The sequence below is a fragment of the Lasioglossum baleicum genome, chromosome 9, assembly GCF_051020765.1.
Source record: "Lasioglossum baleicum chromosome 9, iyLasBale1, whole genome shotgun sequence".
In the NCBI taxonomy this organism is placed as follows: Eukaryota; Metazoa; Arthropoda; class Insecta; order Hymenoptera; family Halictidae; genus Lasioglossum; species Lasioglossum baleicum.
In genome coordinates, this window is record NC_134937.1 from 13,012,353 (window position 1) to 13,032,196 (window position 19,844).

General features: G+C 39.3%; 4 protein-coding genes across 18 annotated transcripts in view; 2 read left to right on the plus strand and 2 right to left on the minus strand.

Annotated features, from left to right (window-relative positions):
- Positions 1–4,236, plus strand: part of Ethr (ecdysis triggering hormone receptor) — a 51,520-nt gene extending 47,284 nt beyond the window's left edge. For 7 of the 9 annotated variants that reach the window (XM_076430344.1, XM_076430345.1, XM_076430349.1 and 4 more), the window contains one exon: positions 1,724–4,143. In XM_076430344.1, coding sequence (XP_076286459.1) covers positions 1,724–2,444 — 721 coding nt within the window. In that variant the 3' untranslated portion in view covers positions 2,445–4,143. Of the gene's footprint in view, positions 1–57 lie in introns of all 9 variants that reach the window. The other 2 variants (XM_076430351.1, XM_076430352.1) reach the window with 2 other exon arrangements.
- A 582-nt stretch (positions 4,237–4,818) lies between these two features.
- On the minus strand, positions 4,819–12,387 carry LOC143212055 (uncharacterized). Of its 4 annotated transcripts, XM_076430365.1 has the most exons (8): positions 11,984–12,384; positions 10,858–11,055; positions 10,698–10,802; positions 9,402–9,431; positions 7,927–8,117; positions 7,063–7,257; positions 6,711–6,950; positions 4,819–6,526 (listed from the first exon to the last, which is right to left on the minus strand). In XM_076430365.1, the coding sequence occupies exons 3-8, from the start codon at positions 10,774–10,776 to the stop codon at positions 6,359–6,361; spliced, it is 903 nt and encodes a 300-aa protein (XP_076286480.1). In that variant the 5' UTR covers positions 10,777–10,802; positions 10,858–11,055; positions 11,984–12,384; the 3' UTR covers positions 4,819–6,358. The 4 variants fall into 4 exon arrangements, with proteins under 4 accessions (XP_076286480.1, XP_076286481.1, XP_076286476.1 ...); XM_076430366.1 differs by lacking the exon at positions 9,402–9,431 and having other exon boundaries at positions 11,984–12,386; XM_076430361.1 differs by having other exon boundaries at positions 10,698–11,055; positions 11,984–12,386.
- Positions 12,388–13,533: 1,146 nt separating this feature from the next.
- Positions 13,534–17,556, plus strand: LOC143212047 (vanin-like protein 1). The gene is made up of 8 exons (XM_076430339.1): positions 13,534–14,120; positions 14,876–14,957; positions 15,023–15,160; positions 15,235–15,381; positions 15,856–15,998; positions 16,081–16,301; positions 16,545–16,649; positions 16,783–17,556. The coding sequence occupies exons 2-8, from the start codon at positions 14,898–14,900 to the stop codon at positions 17,460–17,462; spliced, it is 1,494 nt and encodes a 497-aa protein (XP_076286454.1). The 5' UTR covers positions 13,534–14,120; positions 14,876–14,897; the 3' UTR covers positions 17,463–17,556.
- On the minus strand, positions 15,668–19,655 carry LOC143212052 (tRNA:m(4)X modification enzyme TRM13 homolog). Of its 4 annotated transcripts, none has more exons than XM_076430354.1 (6): positions 19,350–19,640; positions 19,083–19,276; positions 18,357–18,782; positions 17,827–18,079; positions 16,436–17,748; positions 15,668–16,353 (listed from the first exon to the last, which is right to left on the minus strand). In XM_076430354.1, the coding sequence occupies exons 1-5, from the start codon at positions 19,520–19,522 to the stop codon at positions 17,565–17,567; spliced, it is 1,230 nt and encodes a 409-aa protein (XP_076286469.1). In that variant the 5' UTR covers positions 19,523–19,640; the 3' UTR covers positions 15,668–16,353; positions 16,436–17,564. The 4 variants fall into 4 exon arrangements, with proteins under 4 accessions (XP_076286469.1, XP_076286470.1, XP_076286472.1 ...); XM_076430355.1 differs by lacking the exon at positions 15,668–16,353 and having other exon boundaries at positions 17,521–17,748; positions 19,350–19,488; positions 19,570–19,655; XM_076430357.1 differs by lacking the exon at positions 15,668–16,353 and having other exon boundaries at positions 17,521–17,748; positions 19,083–19,287; positions 19,350–19,488; positions 19,570–19,655.
- Between the last annotated feature and the right edge of the window lie 189 nt (positions 19,656–19,844).

The window sequence follows — 19,844 nt, forward strand, 5'->3', positions numbered from 1 at the left end:
GTCTGCTTCGGCTAGATCGGATCCCGGATGCCCGACATTAATTTTCACTGCTTCCAGTCCCATAATCTGGGTCTCCCAGTACCGGGAGATGCGTCTGAAGGAGAGCAAGACCGACCAGGACAAGAACATTGTCCCAGTCTGTTTAACCATGGCCGACACCACCGCCACCGTTGTCTTCTTCTTGCTCCTGGTCCTCTTGTTCTACCTCGTGCCGTTGCTGATCCTCTTGATCCTGTACGCGGTGATCATCAAGAATCTGATGCCGGATCGTTCGTCAGCCAGCAACACCAGTGACTCTTACCACGCCCGTGCGAAAAGACACGTGATCACTATGCTGATGTCAGTAGTCGGGAGCTTCTTCCTCTGCCTGACACCGTACCGGATTTTTATCCTGTTCATCATCGTCGCACCAGCGGAACAGATCGCTGCCATTGATCAAGATGCGTTCTTTGCATTGCTGAATTTTAGCAGGATCATGTGCTACATACATAGCGCTGTGGATCCTGTATTGTATAATCTGATGAGCAGCAAATTTCGAAAAGGATTTGTTGGACTTTTCAGAGCTGCTACTTGCAGCGGGGAGAGGTTTAAAAATGTTTTCGGCGGGACTAGGAGGACTGACACCACGGAACAGGAGGAGAACTTTGTCTGAATCATTATGGATCTGCGGATCTATCGATGCTTAAACCCTCCGCTACTTGGGACTATTTTTGATACACTAATTGAATGTAACGACGATACGGCCTGTGTTACGATAAGAAGTGTAGAAAATTGATAGTAAAGGAATATAATTAGCGAACAAGCCCAAAAAGATGGAGGTTATGAGCGTGTACCTAAACCAGGTTTAGAAGGAACTTTTAAGTTTCTGCTAAAGCTTTGGATACCGCCTCGAGCAACGTTCTCTGTCGACGCTAACTTTCAGGCTATTTTTAATTGCCCATTTAGCTAGAGAGCTTCTTCGATGGTAGCTTCCAAGCCCAGCTGGACAATATTCATCGAAATAAATATTTCAAACACTATTTAACACTCGGTTTACGAAGCTGTAGAAGTAACCATTTCACATTATTCTACAGGGTGTCTCAAAATTCCTTCAACATCCGGTAATGGGAGATTCCTCAGACCATTTGAAGCAACATTTTCGTTTGCAAAAATGGCGTCAACGGCTTTGCTAAAGAGTTATTAACGAAAAACACGGACCAATCAGAGCGCGATCTAGACGCGTGTTGGCACAGTGGGCTAATTGACAGTTATCGCGCCGTGCCGATTGTATCAACACGCGTCTAGGTCGCGCTCTGATTGGTCCGTATTTTTCGTTAATAACTCCTTAACAAAACCGCGGACGCCATTTTTGCAAAGGAGAATGTTGCTTTCAATGATCTGAGGAACCTCCCATTTCCAGATGTTGAAGGAATTTTGAGACAGCCTGTATAAACATAGCAAGAATGTGTGCATCCAAATTTTTGGCCATTCTTCCAATAATATAATACGCAAGGAAATAAATTTTGTACATAATTCTTAATAATAAACTTAATAATCGCAAATTAAGAATATTAGAACGGATCATTTTGACGGGTCCCGTAAACCTAGTGTTAATATTTCCGATTTGGTTTGACATTGTAAAAAGCAAGCGTTAGCATCTCGCGCTGAAAGTCCAGGTTGAAGACACGATTAGAACAGCATCTAACTTGACGAAGTGTAGTGTTCCCGAATGCTCTGTTCACAGCCCGATCTTGCTGATGGTGAACTACGAGGTGGAAGAGGACATCGACGGCACGTACATCCCGACGTGCAACACCGTAGCGAACAACAACTGGACAATCGCGTTCTTCTTGACGACGATCATCATCTTCTTCGCGATCCCTCTGTTGATCCTGGTGGTTCTGTACACGGTGATCGCGTTGCACTTGATGGCGAATCCAACGATCAGCCGAGGACCGTCGAACAACTTGCTCAAGTATCGCAAACAGGTGATGCTGATGCTGGGGACAGTGGTGCTGTGCTTCTTCCTGTGTCTATTGCCGTTTAGAGCGTTAACCGTGTGGATCCTGATGGTCTCCGCGCAGACGATCATCGATCTAGGCATAGAGAACTACTTTTGTTTGCTGTACTTCTGTCGAGTGATGCTGTACTTGAACTCGGCGATCAACCCGATCCTCTACAACCTGATGTCCACGAAATTCAGAGAGGGTTTCCTCAGGTTGTGCGGCTTGGGGCCCAACAGGAGGAAAAAGAAGAAAACATCGGACAGAACTGGGACTTATACGACAGGGTCCACGAATTGTAGCAGCAACCAGTCGGACTTCTGGAGGAGACACAGCAGCAACAAAAGCTCCAGCGTGAAGGTACCGTGCAACCACGTGGCCAACGACAAACAAATTAAGCTTCAGACGACTATAGTTAGCGGAAAGGCCGCTGGTAGGAAGAACCGGGAGAGTTACGTGTGAATGATTTAGATGGTTGACACGTGTTTGATTGACTGTGATCGTTACCATTCCGTAGCACCGGTGTCGTTCGTTCGGTAATCGACTCGGTGAGATTGTACTGTTGCTCTGCTACATTTATATAATTAGTCATTGAACTGCGAATCTTATGCATTTATCACACGAATGTGGATCAAATTGAGCTGGCCATACTCCTGCGTAAAAGAGTGATCACGAATTACTTCTTCGACTCTTCTCGAACGACAAATAAAATCCTAAAGCGCGAGAATCAAACATTGATCCACAACCACTTGTTGCAGAATCTGCCAGTACTTTCTCACAGACCAGCTCTTCAATTACGAGTTCGGTAGACTCCTATTACCTAAACTGGCGCATAAACATTTAATTCTCTCTTCATTCAACTTTACAGAGTCCTTTATCGAGGATACTTTTCTTAAGCGATCTCCCCTAACCGAGTTCTAAATGATTTCGAGCACGAGTACAAAGTGCGAAACCGTGAACGACAGACTGCTTAGAAATGTTTTGCAAGCTGTGATTAATTAAGCAACCGTGTAAGTATTAGAACAGTTGATCTCCTCGTTGACGGAGGAACTGTGTCCATGGAGTATACTTCTAGTTTGTAGAGAGTCTTGGAAGAACCGAACGTTGCGGTCGATAGAGCTTTAATTATCCGAGTGCTTGTAAGTGTAAGCATAATTGCCTGTTACGCCGTAAAGAACAGTATACAGAAACAAAAAAAAAAAGTACGAAGCATCGTTGCAAATTTTACGAAAGAGTTGTTAAAGAGTAACCGTGTAGATCAGAATCTTACCTGCAAGTATGTAGCACAGGCATGGGCATGGAGAGCTCAAAACTCTGTATTGTTCTTTTTTCATATAGAATGCCCTTGGGGGCGTGGTCTCGTTGCTCCAAGAGCCCTGCAGGATTCAATAACCCCGCCCCTTACCGCGTGAACGTCGATCTTTGGTTTGTGTCTCTCTCTCTGTATGAAGTGAGCTACATAAGTGGGCGTGGTTTTGTTGTCCCTGGAGCTCCTCCACTTCTCACATGAACCCACGTTTCTAGTGTAGGACATTGTCAGGCGTGATAACGTTGATAGCTAAATGGTTATCTCTGCCCAGTATCTTGCTTTCTCTACACGAAGTGCCCGGGGTGGGCGTGGTCTAGTCACTCCTATAGTTCCACAGGAACCAACAACTCCGCCCCTTATTGCGTGAACCTCTATCTTTGGTTTATGTTTATTATCTCTAAGTGGGCGTGGTCATGTTGCACCTGGAGCTCCTCCGCTTCTCACGTAAAGCCCTGTTTCTAGTCTAAGAGACTATCAGACGTGCCAATTTAAAGCTAAATGGCTGTATCTGCCCAGTCTCTCGCTCTTTCTACACGAAGTGCCCGGAGTGGGCGTGGTCTAGTCGCTCCCAGAGTTCCAGACAGCCGTGTCCATGCCTACCACAGGCCACGAAACGTGTCCTCAAATCCTATACCGCTTGTCGACGTATTAAATCTCTGCGCCCCTCGATTAATATTAATTAACCGAGACTTTTCTGTTACTGTATTTTAGGGGTCAGAGATTCGTTATTCTTCTGACGGGGTCGCCGATAATTTGGACCGACAGAAGCAACACGGTAGTAAGAGGAGAGATTTCAATTCGTGACAGCCAATGTCCTTCAACAGAACCAGTGATGACACAATTTTATCAGCCACGTTCGAAAATGTCCGTTCATAACGAAAACGAGCGATCGTATGGCAACCCTTTGCGGGCCAGAGTATCATCTTGGGTTTACTTTTCGAATCATCAGCGATCATCGCACCCACACCATCATCCCTCTAGCGCGCTAATAACAATCGATTGCATAGCATCATTTGATTCAATCGAACAAATACACCCGCGAAGAACAACCGCAACCACAATCATCCGAACGCCAACACTCGACGGAGTTGAAACCGCAACCGCAATCGTGCCGAGCGAAACGTGAACCGTAAGTATACTTACGCTAGCAGAATCAGACCCGCAAAGTCTGTATCTAAAGCCGCAACCACAGCCATAGACTGAACAAGTGAACACGCAACCGCACTCTGTTCGAATCGATTTTGCTTCATGAAAAAATCACACATTGATGATTAGTAGACTGCGGATGTTAATGCAATTTTCAATTTTTGTCGACAAATAAGGAAGTGGATTCATGTGACATGTTATTTTCAGTGGTCTGCAGTACTCTTTGTAGATCTGAAATAAAAAAAATCCTACTAAACTCTGTGGAATTTTATCTTGTAGCATTTTGTACCAAAATTTTTTGAAGTCATAAATGCATAAAGATCCGCAGTCTAATGATGATAGTCCATTTTCTTCTTGGACCGCAAAGGGTTAACTATAAATCGAAAGCATTCGAGAACAATCGACGAGAACTAATGCGTTTATTACTATTTTTGTAATTATACAAAAATTTGTATCGACAAGGCACTGCGTCGATCGCACACATTAATACTGTAACAACGTCGAGGGTGTACGTTAACAATTCTCTCGCGAATGAGACAATGAACGCTCCGAAACAGAAGGAAAATATATACTAACAATCAACAATTGAACGCTCTCCTCGCTCCCAATAACGATTGCTGTTACGATAAGTCATTGTGTCGCATAATCACGTTCGATGTCCCTTTCCTACGACTGATGGCCGCCCATTTGCCAAATCGATTGAGAAAATTGATCAAATAGTATACATAGATTTTGAAAATTTCTTTTTCTGTTCAATTTTCAAGGAAATTCTAAAGTCTTAACAAAATTCGGAAATAATTAATCTATTTGTCCAATGAGTGGCTGAAATGGTGAACGAAGATGGCTAGTCCGAAAGCTTTAATCCTCTGCACTCGGAGCTGTTCTAATTCGAAAACCGAATTTTCCTTCCGACCTGAAATATTTCTATTTTATATGATTTTAATACCTCATACAATATACTTTCAGTAATTTATGAAAATATTAAATACGTTTAGTGATTTATTGGATATAAATTTAATAATAACTATTAATGGCGCCTCCGAGTGCAAACGGCTAAGTATGTTACGCATTTATGGATAACGACAGAGCGCAAATGAATATTTTTGTTATCGACAGGCTGCGGATCTCTGTGCGATAGAAAAATACAAGTAAACGTGTATATTCGAAGAATGAATTATTTTTACTACGAGAAGTCGTTCTAACCAATGAAAGGATTACTTCTCGCGTTGTACATTTTTTCTAATCAAAACTCGCATAAAGATTCGCAGTCATCGCTGTCGAATCAATTCGAAATTTATTGCTCATCAGGGTGGCAATAAGTAGCGGGTCGCTTTAATTGTACATTGAATCATTCCAGTAGTTTGTAACGAGTGTACAGTAAACGATGTTCCTCCCTTGTTCGGGAATTAGGCGAACGCGGATGATCGAGTAATCGAATCAATGGGAAACACGCCTCGAGAGAGAAAGAGAGAATTGTAACGAATCGTACGAATTAGTGGCTCCATTCGTTTTCCTAATTATTTTTGCAAGATATATTTATTTTCGTTTAGACACGTTACACCGACACGGAGTCCTATGGAGTACCTACAGAGAGACACTTTATTTTGTTATGCGAAATGTATGTTCCTTGTAAATATTTTGTAAAATAAAATTATTACTATTAACTAATCGCAATCATTGTACGCCGTAGATTTGTGCGGAGTCAATGTAATTCAGTTGATCAGACTGGAACTACAAAGTTCGATCATGGACCAAAGGATTGCAATTTCTGCAGATTGTTGTAAAAAGTTTGTTAAATCACATGTGGCCAACGTGGCAGTCAACATAAATTGGTACGTCGGACTAGCAACTATAGGAATGGCTGTGCAACAACGCAGACTAGGAACTAACAAATAAATCATTTCTTTAGCTAACTAAGAGATCACTCTAACGGAACAGTATCCTGTAAATTGTATTTCACGAATATTATATCGTGAGCTAATTTATCAGCTCTCACGACGAACGAGTAGACATTGTAGCCTTTCGACTCCATGAAATTGATCAGATCACGTTTGCCATTTTCGACGTGCGAAAACTCCACCGAGAGAGTCTGTAATGTTACAAGAACGCGTTAACAATATTCTAGAATTTACACAATACATATATCTGACTTCGTTTTGCCACCACAAAATAAAGAATTGATCGAAATGGCAAGAGGAAGTCAGATGCGACTTTAAAGACTAGGTGTGCAAATTCAAATTTGAATGCCAAATATTTCTTGATAAAAAGCTCACCTCGATATTAATTTTATCGAACGGAATCGTTTTCAACACCTGAAGCTCGTTGCCTTCGATATCGAGGCTAAAATAATTCACAGTGCTGACATTTAGCGCCATCATGAGGTCAATGAAAGGAATGCACTGCACCGAAACGTGCACACCACTGTGAGCCACGTCTGCCGAGTTCGGCAGATGACTATCGTTCGCGTTAGGCTCGTGAAGACGTCCCACGTTCTTTGCCATTAAGAAAGAGTTCTGTAAATTGAACGAATATGAAGAATCAACAATAAACATTCGATTGAACGACGTTGTTAATGTGTTTTCGTAAGTGGAATAGCAGCTTGCGACAAACTACGAACTTTCGTACCACCGAGGGATACGGCTGTATCGCGAGACAGGTAGGCGTCAGGTAAGCTTTCCTGTTCTTCAGCAACATCTTGCTGAAGTTTACAGGATCCGCTTCTACCAGTAAGCCTGTCCAGCCGAGGAATCGTTCCAGGACCAAAGTGTTGCTTCGTGTTTCACCGTCGTAGGCTCCGCACTCCACGAAGAAGCCATTACTCTGTGCAGAAAAATGAAAGTACAGGCACAAGTATCTTATTTATTATTAGGTAACCCGGCAATCTCTTTAGGGCGAATAACAAACCCCTGATGACCTTAAAATCCTCTTAGCCACTCCGCCAGCTAAGCTTTACATCCGTGGTCCTTCCGGTAATCTTGAAATCCTTTTACTCGCGTTCTAGAACTTCTTAGCGAGTCTGACATGCGCTTCTAACTACTGGGTCTCGCATTAATTAATATCCAGACGGTCTCAAATAACGATAAGTTTTTCAATATTTGACTATGCGATTTGAACTTTTTTGGGAAGTTAGAACAATTAGTTTACTGCAGGATGGGAGAAGGATTTTTTTAGAAAATTGCAATTGGTCGGAATTGCAGAGAAAATACTAAAAGTTATAAAATGCAACTTTTAGTATTTTGTCTACAATTCTTGCTACAATTTTTGCATTGGACAACTTTTAGTATTTTCTCTACAATTCCAGCAACTTGCAATTTATTGAAAAATTATGATTACGTTGTGTAGAAAACCAACTGTTCTAACTTCCCAAAAAATTTCAAATCGTATAGTCCGATATTAGTTGTAGTCTTTTTAATAGTGTCCGAATATTATTGGGAGTCACTGTACCTCGTTAAAAATGTTTATCTTGTCTCGTGAAATATGAAAAATTACCCTGTCTTTGAAAATATCCCGAATGACTTGCGCCTGTCCCATCGACTGGTCCTCCACTTCCGGCTCCTCAAGGTTATAAGACTTGTTCGAGTCATATTTCCACAATATCCAATCTCTTAGGATATCTGTCAAGTATCGATCCCATTCCGGCGAATCTGGCGATAATTTCTTCCCATTGTACCACGGAATGCCTACAATCAAATCACAAACGTATGCCTCAGTATGTAGTAGTTACCGATGAACTCATGATGCTCTTAATTGCTATCATAGGCGGCGTGATCTAGCAAGCAGGGTAACACAAGCCACGTCACGTGGCACAATTGAATTAGACTCCTCGGGTCATTGGTTCACCTCGAATAGCTTCTTGACACCAGAACTACCAGTTGGGTCAAACGATATGGTTATGATTCCTCGGTGAACATAAAGAAGGTCGTAAAGATCCTTTAATATTGTTCTCTTTGCTCTTGTCAAAGTAGCATGTAGGTTAACCAATAAATGAAAATAAGATTGATGCACGAGGAACTGCATGAAACGATCGAAGGCGCCCGAAAGTTAACCCTTAGCGATCGAATGGTGACTCTGATTGTGAGAGAGAGGCGCCACTAAAAATTGCTGTGCTGTTATTCAAAATGTTTCTTACATTATTAAATATATTGGGATCCAACTAATTGCTACACTGCGGCTCTTTATGCATTTATGAAGAAATTGGCTGGGTGAAATATAAAACAATAACAGATCAGAAAAATTTAAGAATGTTGTAATGTTGTTTTTAATGCAACAAAATCATTAAGAGCTGAATACATTTTTATTTTACTCCTGCTGACCACAATCAATGCAGAACATTTTTATTTTGCATAAAAATCCGCAGTCTACTAATTACTAAACATTTAAGTATTGTATGAGGTATTATATCAATTTCATATCCGTAAAATTAAAATAAAATCATATACATAGAATGGAATTATTCTAGCTAGGAAGAAATGTTTAATTTTCGAGTGAAAACAGCTCCGAGTGCAAAGGGTTAATAGACAGCGGACAACAGAAACTGGTTATGGAAGTTTGCACCCCTTCCGAAATAAAGTTTCAGCCTCGAATAAAATATTAGCGACAATGTTTTTGATCTGTCCTAAATTCCGTACTGGTATACAAGTCCGTTAATCCTCGATAATAACTCCAGTAGATAATCTCACTTATTGGTATGCGTGACGTGGCATCTGTATGTGGATATTCGATTTCATACGAACATGCAACAGGTACGCTATTGGAATTGCAGACAACGTTCGTTATCAACGGCCGTTCGTGATAAAGAATATCGATATTTGCACGAACCACTAAAAGTTCGATTCGTTTTACACTGTAAACCAAATTTCTGCCGTCCATATCTTGATGAAATTGAAATATCTTTCCCGATAACAAACATCAATCGCACGTTGCAGAACGACAAGCACACAAAATAATCGATCGTCTGAACTCACCGGTAGTAAAGTTGTACCACGTGCTCAAAACTGCAACAGCAGTAAAAACATAACGTTATCGATAGCGTTCGAAATTGGCAAAGAAGTCTGTCAAACAAGGTCAATATTATTACTAGACTGCGGATGTTTATGCAATTTTCGATTCTTTTTAGACAAATTTTAAGTAATTTTAGGAACATGTTTGTAATTGCATAAAGATTCGCAGTCTAATTATATTACACTCTCAGTTACAGTGATTGAAAATTCGATTGCTGACATTGACACTGTTTGAAGTGCATCGATAAAAATTATTAACAGCTACAGATCGTTTTCATGAATATTTCAGAATCTTTTCGAAGAATTTCAAAGTCCAGTACACGATAATATCACCGATGCAATTACCTGTAATAACATTGCGAAAGTAGGCTAGTCATTGTGTGTACATAATGCAACCCCCTTCCGTTTGCTTCTAACATTAAGTTAATGCACATGAAATTGTCGTTTATCCCATGGGGGAATACCGTGGTAGAAAAACAATATTTTCATGCTTATCATACATGCTTTATACCGTTCCCCTATTTCCAAATGATTTCCTAGTTGCTGTACAAATAACATAACAGTTCTGAATCACTGTTTGCTCTTTTGCGGCATGCCTTATCAGATAACAGAACTGTGCCGGTACCATTCACTAAAACCTGTCTTCCGATTACTTTTTACGAGGCATTATGTGTCGGTCGTAAAGTTTCATGTTTCTTCTCAGTATGTTAACCGTATCGAATGCAATTGGCCATGCATTTTACCAAGCTCGATTTAATGAAATTGACTTTCTGAGCAACCGAATGCATCCTCGACAACCTCGTGCGCATCAACTGCAGCTAACCATGCATTTTCTGGACTTCTCTTTCTCTTGTACGAAATAATCAAAGAGATAGCATATGTTTCAGGTGTACTAGCTGTACAAAGCACAGTTTTAAAAACGAATAACTTGGGGGGTTTTCAGACGGTAGAAGGATTAGTTTACTAGCTAATGTGTAAATGTATTTTTTTAAATTATCATTAATCGCAATTGCGAAGGAAAAAATGAAGGTGACGATTTTTACATTTTTTATCTGTGCCTGTAATGAAAATTTAAATTGTTCAAGGTTGTTATGAAATACAATTGATTGAAAATAGCAAATGAAAAAGCTACAAGCATTGTGAAATGTAAAATCTTCTGGGTCTGTTTCTGTTGGGTCCAATTTTGAAAAAAGTTATTCGTTTTTAGAAAGATGTACGAAAACTTTGTACACGTGCTGTGTGTCAGGAGAATGTACGTACCATGTTCATACACCTGCGGCTGCACATTATCCATATACGCGTCACGTGTTGAGATTTCTTCCGCCTGCTGTATTGACATTCGCAGTACCAAGACAACGCACGTCGCTATAATTATTAGACTGATTATCGCGCACCATTTACGCCTCCAAAATTGCCTGACCTGATAGACGCAGGCGCGTTCGGTGCTGGACGTGCACATTTTCCGCGTGTTACAAGGTAGCAACAGGTTGCCGCTACCTGGCACGTGGCAGCAAACTAAAGGAGTGAGAGAGGCAGCAGACCCTGGACTAGTCACATGATTCTATCGGTCCGGGAAGTTCATTCACATTACCAGTTCGACTGCTCATTTTCATAAGACCTACGTCAGAGAACAGACTTTTCATCTATGATGTCATCCGAAAATAATAATCGAAGAAGAGGAGCTGCGCGTGCTCCAAATTTCAACGTGGGAAGACTTCGGTTCAAGTATCATTTATAGACAGCGAATTTTATGCATTTATGGCAAAAACGAGTAGGTGTAATTTAAAACAGTGAAAACATTAGAATTTAGAAATTCTGTTACATTATTTCCAACCAATCAATCATATTAAGAACAATTCATGTAGAACATTTTTATCTTGCATACACATCGCTGTCTAATCATGAATTTTCTTTTTGATTAATTGTTAGTAGATCGAGGAGCTTTCCGAATTAAATTGCAACGAACTGGAGAGAAATAGAAATTAATTGTCTGTTTTAATATGTTCAAAAGATGGAAAATAATATAATGTTATTTTTTGAAATTCTTCGTAATGTTTCTATTGTTTTATCTTGAAAATTAAACATTTTTTCTGACCTAGAATATTTCCATCCCATATGATATTTTTAATTTTATAGATATGAAATTGGAACAATACCTCATAGAATACCTAAATGATTATACCGACATATTCAATAGTGTAAACAATATTTTGTACAGCAATCTTTAGTGGCGCCTCAGGGTCACTTATTACATCTGCACATTTTTGTCATAAATGCATAAAATTCGCTCTCTAATAATGACGTTTGCGAAGCAGTTCGTAAGAATCGTATGCTATTCTATTCGAATGCATTTATACATGAACATAAACACATGTGAAACAGTAAAGCTTGGCATTGATCGACCGGAACAATGTAGCAAACCGATTCGCTGACAAAACCGACACTTTCAGCGTAAGCGACTTTGCCGGTTGGATTCGTTGTAATGTTATAGCGAATAGTTATGCAACGGTACACGCGGCACTGATTAATTGTAGACATATAATTACCAGCGAACGAGGACGAATGAAATGTGAAACACTGCTCCTCTAGATCAGAGGATAATATTACACCCAACACTGCAGCATGTGGTCCTCCGAGATATGGTTAGCGGGCACGAATTTAAATATAGGTCGAAACAGTATCGTGACCTACTGAACGCCGAATATTAGTCGATCACGTTTACACCTTCGATCACCCACGTGGGAATAATCATCAGGTAGATGGAAAACGAGAAACTGTTCAGAGAGCCAGTATCGACCGCGAGGGATTGACTGTGTGCTGTTCATTTGACGATGTTTCGATAACTAGCGACGGTCTTGGCTGGTCAGACTCAATGCGGTGTTCTCTTTTCGTGGTATTGGCTCTCCGATTACGCAAAGCCCATTAATGTGTGCGAACAGACAGTAAATATAAACATGCGAGTATATTGATCGGAGGAATATGAATGGTTTTAATGAGCCGTGACTCGCATATATAAGAATACATTTTATGTAACATACAATGAAATTAAAGCATTTTAAGGCGATATTAATTATTAAAAATAGTTTTCAGGTCTGTATTATCGGCAACGGATTATCTAAATTTCTGTAGATCTATCTTATCGTTGTAAGTAAAACAGTTTTGTGACAGTTCCTGGTTTACCGGTAGCGAGTACATCAGTTTTCATCAATTTACATGAGCACCGATAATAGTAATAATAATAATATTTACTCGTCTGTGCTATTATTCTGGTCGGTCACATGAGTAATTGTTTAAATTGAAATATTAGGAATTCTCGAGTTGAGGACCTAACTAGAAGATACAACAATTAATAGACTTTGCTTTTTACTATCATATTTTTAAAGTTCTACAAATTAAAATTTGTTTTTATAATTTTTACATTTTTCAGATTTTGATCTAATTAAACTTATATTCACAGACAGATCGATTACATACAGTTCGTTCTAAACAATTTTTATAGTTATTTTTAAGTTTTAACCAACATTTTGGTAAAGAAAAAAATTCTTCCGATTCACCTCAGCAATTAATATATGTATAATATCGTACCTTCGTTATTGATATAATAATTTTTTTATTTAAATACCTTCTTCTAATAATTATTAGATATAACGAATTATTATATTATATATTGTGTACAATTACATTTCAATTATAGTTTGTTTTCCAAAAAGAGATTTATTTTAATTTAAAATGTATGATAGATTTAGATTTTATATGTATTCTGTTAATAAATTTTGACTAATATGATTAAAGATGATTATCTCATTAAATAAAGTTTCTTTATTAAATATATATTAGATTGAAGACCTAAATCCTTAGTCCCACGGGACCCCGCGGGATTGAAATAAATCCCACATCAATCCCGCGGGATTGAAAATGGCGCAGGATTGCAATCCCTAATTATAAAGTACTACATTATTGTTCATGCAGACAATTTCACTTTCTCTGTCTAACAATGACAGATCTTTACGCGAAACAATATACAATGAATTAAAGGCACTCATAACTCAACAGTCAGACAATCGTGGACTTTGCCAGTGCGTTATATTTACGAAAGAGTGTAAGATAGTGAACAATTCTGTAAATCTCTTTTTTATTCGAACAACCACTTGATTGTACTTTCAAAAAAATATACGTAACTATTCTATCATCCTTAATCACTTTCTCGATGATAACACGATACAGATACCACCTGCAGATTCAATCGTATGATGCGCGTGTTGGAGTTATACACGAGTACTAGTACTGCGTCATTCGTTTCCGATCTTATCCTATCCAATTCTATTTTTGTTTTACGCTGAAAATATTTCGATAAACTGTTCAGGGAAAGAACCAACGAAAGTGTCAAGCGACCGAATCGATCATCCGAACGGCATACGTTTTACTCGAGCACCGGTAATAATCATATCGATATCGTAAAGATATTTCGTGTGCCTTCACCACCCGATGGAGTACAATTAGATAATTCTTATCTCGGACCTTATAAATAGTTATTGATTATGATATGGTCAGCATTCGAGACAGTAGCAATAGACGATAAGATGATAATGCCACGAGCGCTGATAACGCAGCTATTATACATAAGGACTTCTCAGAAATCCGATACACTGTCCAGCCGGAGTGAGCAGACACTACAACTCTTGGGTAAGTGATTTCGGAAATCCAACAATCGAAAGATTCGATCTTTCTTTGTATTCTTAGCAAAACCAGTACGGTACTTAACATTTTACTCTTATTGAATAGCTGTTCTGATTAGAACCACAGTGAGTGTACAAAGTACTTATCCGTACAACTTTTAAAATTGGTCCCAACTGCTTGCATTTTCCTCAGACGTTAGAAGGATTAGTTTACTAGCTAGCTAATGTGTAAATTTTTTAATTGGTATTGGTCGCTGTTGCGAAGGAAAAAGTAGAGGTCAGGATTTTTTAATTTTTTATCTGTGCCTGTTATAGAAGGTTCTCTTTCTCCTTCGCAATTTTTACCAGTAACAATTTTTAAAAATGTTATTGACACATTAGCTACTAAACTAATCCTTCTAACGCTCAAAAGAACTCAAGCTGTTGGATCCAGTTTTGAAAAAGTTATTCGTTTTTAAAAGGTGTACGAATACTTTGTACACCCAAATTTCCTACGAGGAAAATTTGGGGGTCAAGACTGACCCACCAGACATATCTCTTCTTTGTCAAGTGCACCCAAAAATGGGAGGGGACTGTTAGATTTAAAAGCGTGCGATACGAGGTGGGGGGACATTCAGAGTGCAAAATCGGAAAAGAGTAATATATTGTACCACGACGAACAGACGCCTTTCGTATTTGTGTTAGTGACTTCTGTGCAAGGAACTAAACTATTCTACAACTCGGAAGAGAATGGGAATCACAGTTTATTGGTTTTGCCTGCAGATTTCCCTACAGCTAGTTAACAATGCGTCAGATTTTAAGCTGCTTGGGAATTGTGCTGGCTCTCGTGCATCTGTCGCAACAGGTACTTCACGAATACTTTGAAAATAAAAAATCGAACAGAAACCTGCTGACGTTTAAGATTTGCAGGTGCCAGAGGAAGATAAAAAGGACTATTACGTCGGAGCTGTGGTGGAGTACACGCCGCAAGTAGTATGGAACAGCGCAGAAACTCTGGTGGAAAATGCGAAACTGTACGCGGAATTTATTAAAAACGCGACTTTGCAGGTAAGCTTTCCTTATTTGATCGACTTGCCATTTTTTCGGAGATATCTTCCATTTTTTTATTTTATATTTTACAGGGAGCTGACATCATAGTGTTCCCGGAGGACGGTTTAACGTCGTTCTTCTTCCCTGAACCATCGAAAGTGGATTCCTGGACGACATTCGTACCTACCGCCGAGGAAAAATACAACCCATGCACTCAAAATCGTGCAGGCATCAGCAAAGTAAGTTAACATCACCTTTTTCCGAGATTTACGCTAAAATTTTATCCCCCACCATTAGGGGAATCCCAATTGGCATCAGTCAGAGGGGTTGAGTATCGGTGAGACTCACACTAATGCAAGCGAAGCAAAAGATTGCAACTTTTCGAATTTTGTGACTTTCTTACGAAACTTTTATCATCGTATTCGTCTCATTCTTCCAATTAAAATGACACAGAATGCTATATACAGGGTGCTCGACTAGGTGGAGGAAATTTAAGGGGTGATTCTCCATGACAATACAGGGTAGTCCACCTAAATATCTTCTTTATTTGCGATGACTAGACTGCGGATCTTGATGCATTTATTCAATTCCAATTTATGTAATTATAATTTCTCCCCTATTAAAAACATTAAGGGGAGGAACAACATTCACAGACAATTTTTATTTTGCATAAAGATCCGCAGTCTAGTAAACTCTTCTGTTGATTTTTGCAGGTGATGAAGTCGCTGTCGTGCGCGGCAAGAGAGAACAAGATTTACGTCGTGGTGAACCTTGTCGAGAAAGTTTTACGCGCTGATAAGGTACACTATTACAATACCAACGTGGTTTTTGATCGAAACGGACAGATAATTGCCAGGTAAGTTGATTTGTTGTTGCTATTGGAGATCATTCTTGTCTTGTGTCAGTATCAGAAAAATTCTTGAACACGGTGTTCACAGATATCGCAAAATAAACCTCACACAAGTCGAAAAAGATTTCTTTGACGTTGACAAACAACCAAAGATCGTTACCTTCGACACCGATTTCGGTGTCCGTTTTGGTACGTCCGTGTGCTTCGATATATTCTTCTCGACTCCCGGTTTGAACATGACGAGGGATTTAGGCATCACGGATTTCGTATACACCACAGCTTGGTTTTCCGAAGTACCGTTTTTGACTGGTAATTTCCTTTATCGACTAATCACTAGACAGCGGATTTTATGCGTCTCTCTCTATGGGAAAAATGACTAGGTGTAATTTAGAACAGTGAAAACATTAGAAGAATTTAAGAAAGAAAATTAATTTCTACTTTACTCCAATTTGTTGCAATTTAGGTAGAAATTCTTTATTCTTCATAAAGATCCGCTGTCTACTAATCACGTTATTTTAGAGGACCATTATTGCAGTTCGATCGTTCTTTCAGCCGTTCAAATACAGTTCGGATGGGCGTTTGCGGAGGATGTGAACTTTTTGGCCTCTGGATACAACAATCCCTCAGGATCCAACACGGGAAGCGGTATTTACTTAGGTGCGTATATCGCTGCATTATCAGCTTAATTGATTTGCAGATCTGTTAATCATTTTAGTCGAGTGAACAGATAAAGTCAATGGTCAAAAAATACTCCTTTTCTGAACATTTAGCTACCTTTTTCTTCTTTTAGGTCGCGATGGAATAGCCAATGCAACGCTTTCCTACACGAACGGTAGGAAAATGTTGGTCTCTAGGGTACCAAAGAAGGCTCCGAGACAAGAGAGCAAAGAACACAGGAGGCAAAATTCCGGGGATGACAGAGGCACTTGCTACATGACGGACCTGAGGACTCCGCCGGTTCACGGGGTTCTGCTCATGCTTGATATATTCGACGAATACGAATCCGCTGTTGTAAACGGACCGCTGTTCAACCGAACCCTTTGCCACGCAGGCTTCTGTTGCAACATCGAAGTGAACAGTACGCTCAGCCAGTCGCCATTCAACCACTACCGTGCGGTGGTTTACAAAGGATGTCGTCACTATGATAGGACAAATTCCGCAAACGGAATTCGAGTATGCGGGTTGATACAGTGTTCCAACAGCTCCCTTTCATCTTGCGGTATTGTTCAGGAAGATGATGTTAGGTTCAACAGCGTGAAAATCACCGCAACGTATAACGACGATTTATCGAACAGTCAATTGATGCCGAGTATTCTAGACACGAAGCTGCTTCCATTTGATGACTTTAGCTATGTTGAAGAAAAGGCCGATAACATAACGCGTTTAACTCTTGCCGTGGACACGCCTAAGGACGATCTTGTTGCTTTCGCAATTTATACGCGAGACTATTGGTACGATCATATCGTTTGAAATGCACGTAACCTTTAGCATAAATAACAAATGTAATATAGTATTAAGACAAATGTACTTATATGTATATTAAATTATATTTTTCAAAAACTTTCGCCGCGGTTATGTTTGTTTCTTGGTAGCCACAATACACATGTTCTCGAGAGACACATCGGTGGTAGTGTAATATACTAATCTGCTTTCGAATCCGATACTATTCAAAAATTCCAAACGTCCCCAATTTAACAGAGTCTTTACTTTGCGGCCGATAGCTTCTCTTTCGCTTGACGTCAAGCTCTTTGCATATCTGAAATGATTATTAAAATTGAGAATTTTCCGAACAGGGTAATCAAGAGATAATTAAGAAAAATATGAGGTGAATTACTTGTTTTTTGAATCACGTTGCTTGTTCGAATCCGCGTGCAGCCTATTGCAATTAGATCCGCAAGTAGCCCAACTTGCTATGCTACATAAAATTGAGAATTCCGATGACGTGAATCCGCATTGTTCGAGATAATGTTTCCCGACATACGACGCGTACTCGCATTTGTGGTGGCAGCAGAATGCAATCACTATGCCATTTACGTTGCAGATAGGTTTATCTTGCATTGCTCGGTGTAAGCAACTTATAGTTAAATCTGCAACATAATGTTCTTATTAACACTGTACCTACTGGAAGCCTATTAATAGGAGTTTCAATAATTGTGCTGCACCAAAAGAAAGCATAGAAATTTTCTTTTACATTGCAATCTTAAATGAAACTATTAGATGACGTTATCGAGGGTGACTTGTTAGTTCACAATGATATGTTGCTATTAAAATTTCCATTAAAAAGTGTTTAGCCATGTAAGTACCATAGATTTTTAAAAATTATGCAATAATTAGAGAAGTCAGCAAATAAAGGAATTACACTACCTGTAGCTGCTCCACACAAATGTTTAGCGATTCCAATTTTATAATCGAATTTCTGAATTTCTGCAACATTGTTCAGTTTCAAATCAGCAATGTCAGCTCGTATTCTCTGTATCATCAGAGGAGATTTTCCATTTTTAAGTTTATTGTCGCTCTTGTGTCTGTGACTCGAGCGATCAACCAACAGAATGCAACTGTCCTTTTTATCCTTTATTATTTGCCCTAACCAGTAAGTCAGTTTGCCTTTGCCTGCTCCAAACTCGATGAAGCATGTATCATCTTTCACCAGATCCGCGCGCTCCAAGTGAGAGAGCAAGGATGCATTTTGTAAAAGGTGTTTCTTAACAGCTTTGCCACAGGATCCATCATTTATTTTGCTATGGAGTATCTCGTGTTGTAGTACCTCCTCTGAGAAGCACGGCAGTTTCTCTGAAAATAATATACAGATTTTCAACGTCTTGTTTTAGCAAAGTATTGGGCTGGAAAGAAAGTTTGTAGCATTTTCAAATTAAGAATCGAAGATAAAATTAAGGTATTTGTTTATATGTTTATTCAATAATACGAGAAGTTACCTCGAAAATGGCAAAAAGCAATAGAACAGAATGGAAAATATGTTATTGAATAAATCTATGAATAAATATCTGAATTTTAGCTTTCAATTTTAATTTACAAATGCTACGAACTTTCATTCCAACCCAATTGTAGTTCCAATATTGCTTAGACTCTTACTGTGAGCAGCTTTCACTTTTTCAACGACTGCATCTACAACAAGTTGATTCAGCTCAGACAGTGGTATATGCTGCGGTGTCTCATACGTTCCATCCACATTTATTCCTTTGACTATAAACGAAGGTTGTGAGTCAATTAATCGCTTAGCATTACACACCTTCAAATGCTTGGACAACCGCCATTCATAGCACGTACTGTAAATGGTCTTTAGACTTTATACGTACGAAGAAAGATGTTGTTGTGATGAAGAAGAAGATATTTACTTACTGAGTAGGATCCAGTGGGCATTTTATTCTCTTAGCTCCATCATCTACATCTACTGAAGCATCCAGTGAATTCTCCTGATGCTCGCCGCAATATTTGTTTCCCTTCCTCACTGTCATTCGACAATAACGTTTCTTCCGCTCTACAAAATACATACAATGATTCTCTTCTCCCATGACGATTCGTTTGTTGTTTGAAAATGTTAAAGTGATTTGAACATAACCTGACAATCATCATGGGGAATTTGAACCGTCGAGACCACGGTGCACCGTGGTCGAGACATGATAAAACAGAGTGAAACTGTAGAGAAAATTAATTTTCATTCGAACTAATATTTTAAATTACTAGATCGGTAAAATAGAAAACTGATGTATGCGGTACCGGTAAAGTAAAAACCGTCACACAACTGTTTTATCTACGGCGATAAGATAGATCAACTATCAAGTAAACTTTCGAAAATCGGTGAATTCGGATTGATACAAAACTGATTAAAAATAC

What these genes read in the sequence shown, in the direction of transcription:
- LOC143212055 (XM_076430361.1), bottom strand. Translation starts at nt 10,896, where the DNA reads ATGTGCACGTCCAGCACCGAACGCGCCTGCGTCTATCAGGTCAGGCAA. An exon ending in GCCGCAGGTGTATGAACATG is followed by an intron (nt 9,432 to 10,697) that starts GTACGTACATTC and finishes CTGCTGTTGCAG; the next exon opens with TTTTGAGCACGTGGTACAAC. An exon ending in TCGATAAAATTAATATCGAG is followed by an intron (nt 6,527 to 6,710) that starts GTGAGCTTTTTA and finishes GTAACATTACAG; the next exon opens with ACTCTCTCGGTGGAGTTTTC.
- LOC143212047 (XM_076430339.1), top strand. Translation starts at nt 14,898, where the DNA reads ATGCGTCAGATTTTAAGCTGCTTGGGAATTGTGCTGGCTCTCGTGCAT. An exon ending in AACGGACAGATAATTGCCAG is followed by an intron (nt 15,999 to 16,080) that starts GTAAGTTGATTT and finishes CGGTGTTCACAG; the next exon opens with ATATCGCAAAATAAACCTCA. An exon ending in GGGAAGCGGTATTTACTTAG is followed by an intron (nt 16,650 to 16,782) that starts GTGCGTATATCG and finishes TTCTTCTTTTAG; the next exon opens with GTCGCGATGGAATAGCCAAT.
- LOC143212052 (XM_076430354.1), bottom strand. Translation starts at nt 19,522, where the DNA reads ATGGGAGAAGAGAATCATTGTATGTATTTTGTAGAGCGGAAGAAACGT. An exon ending in TGCCCACTGGATCCTACTCA is followed by an intron (nt 19,277 to 19,349) that starts GTAAGTAAATAT and finishes GACCATTTACAG; the next exon opens with TACGTGCTATGAATGGCGGT. An exon ending in CAACGTGATTCAAAAAACAA is followed by an intron (nt 17,749 to 17,826) that starts GTAATTCACCTC and finishes TAATCATTTCAG; the next exon opens with ATATGCAAAGAGCTTGACGT.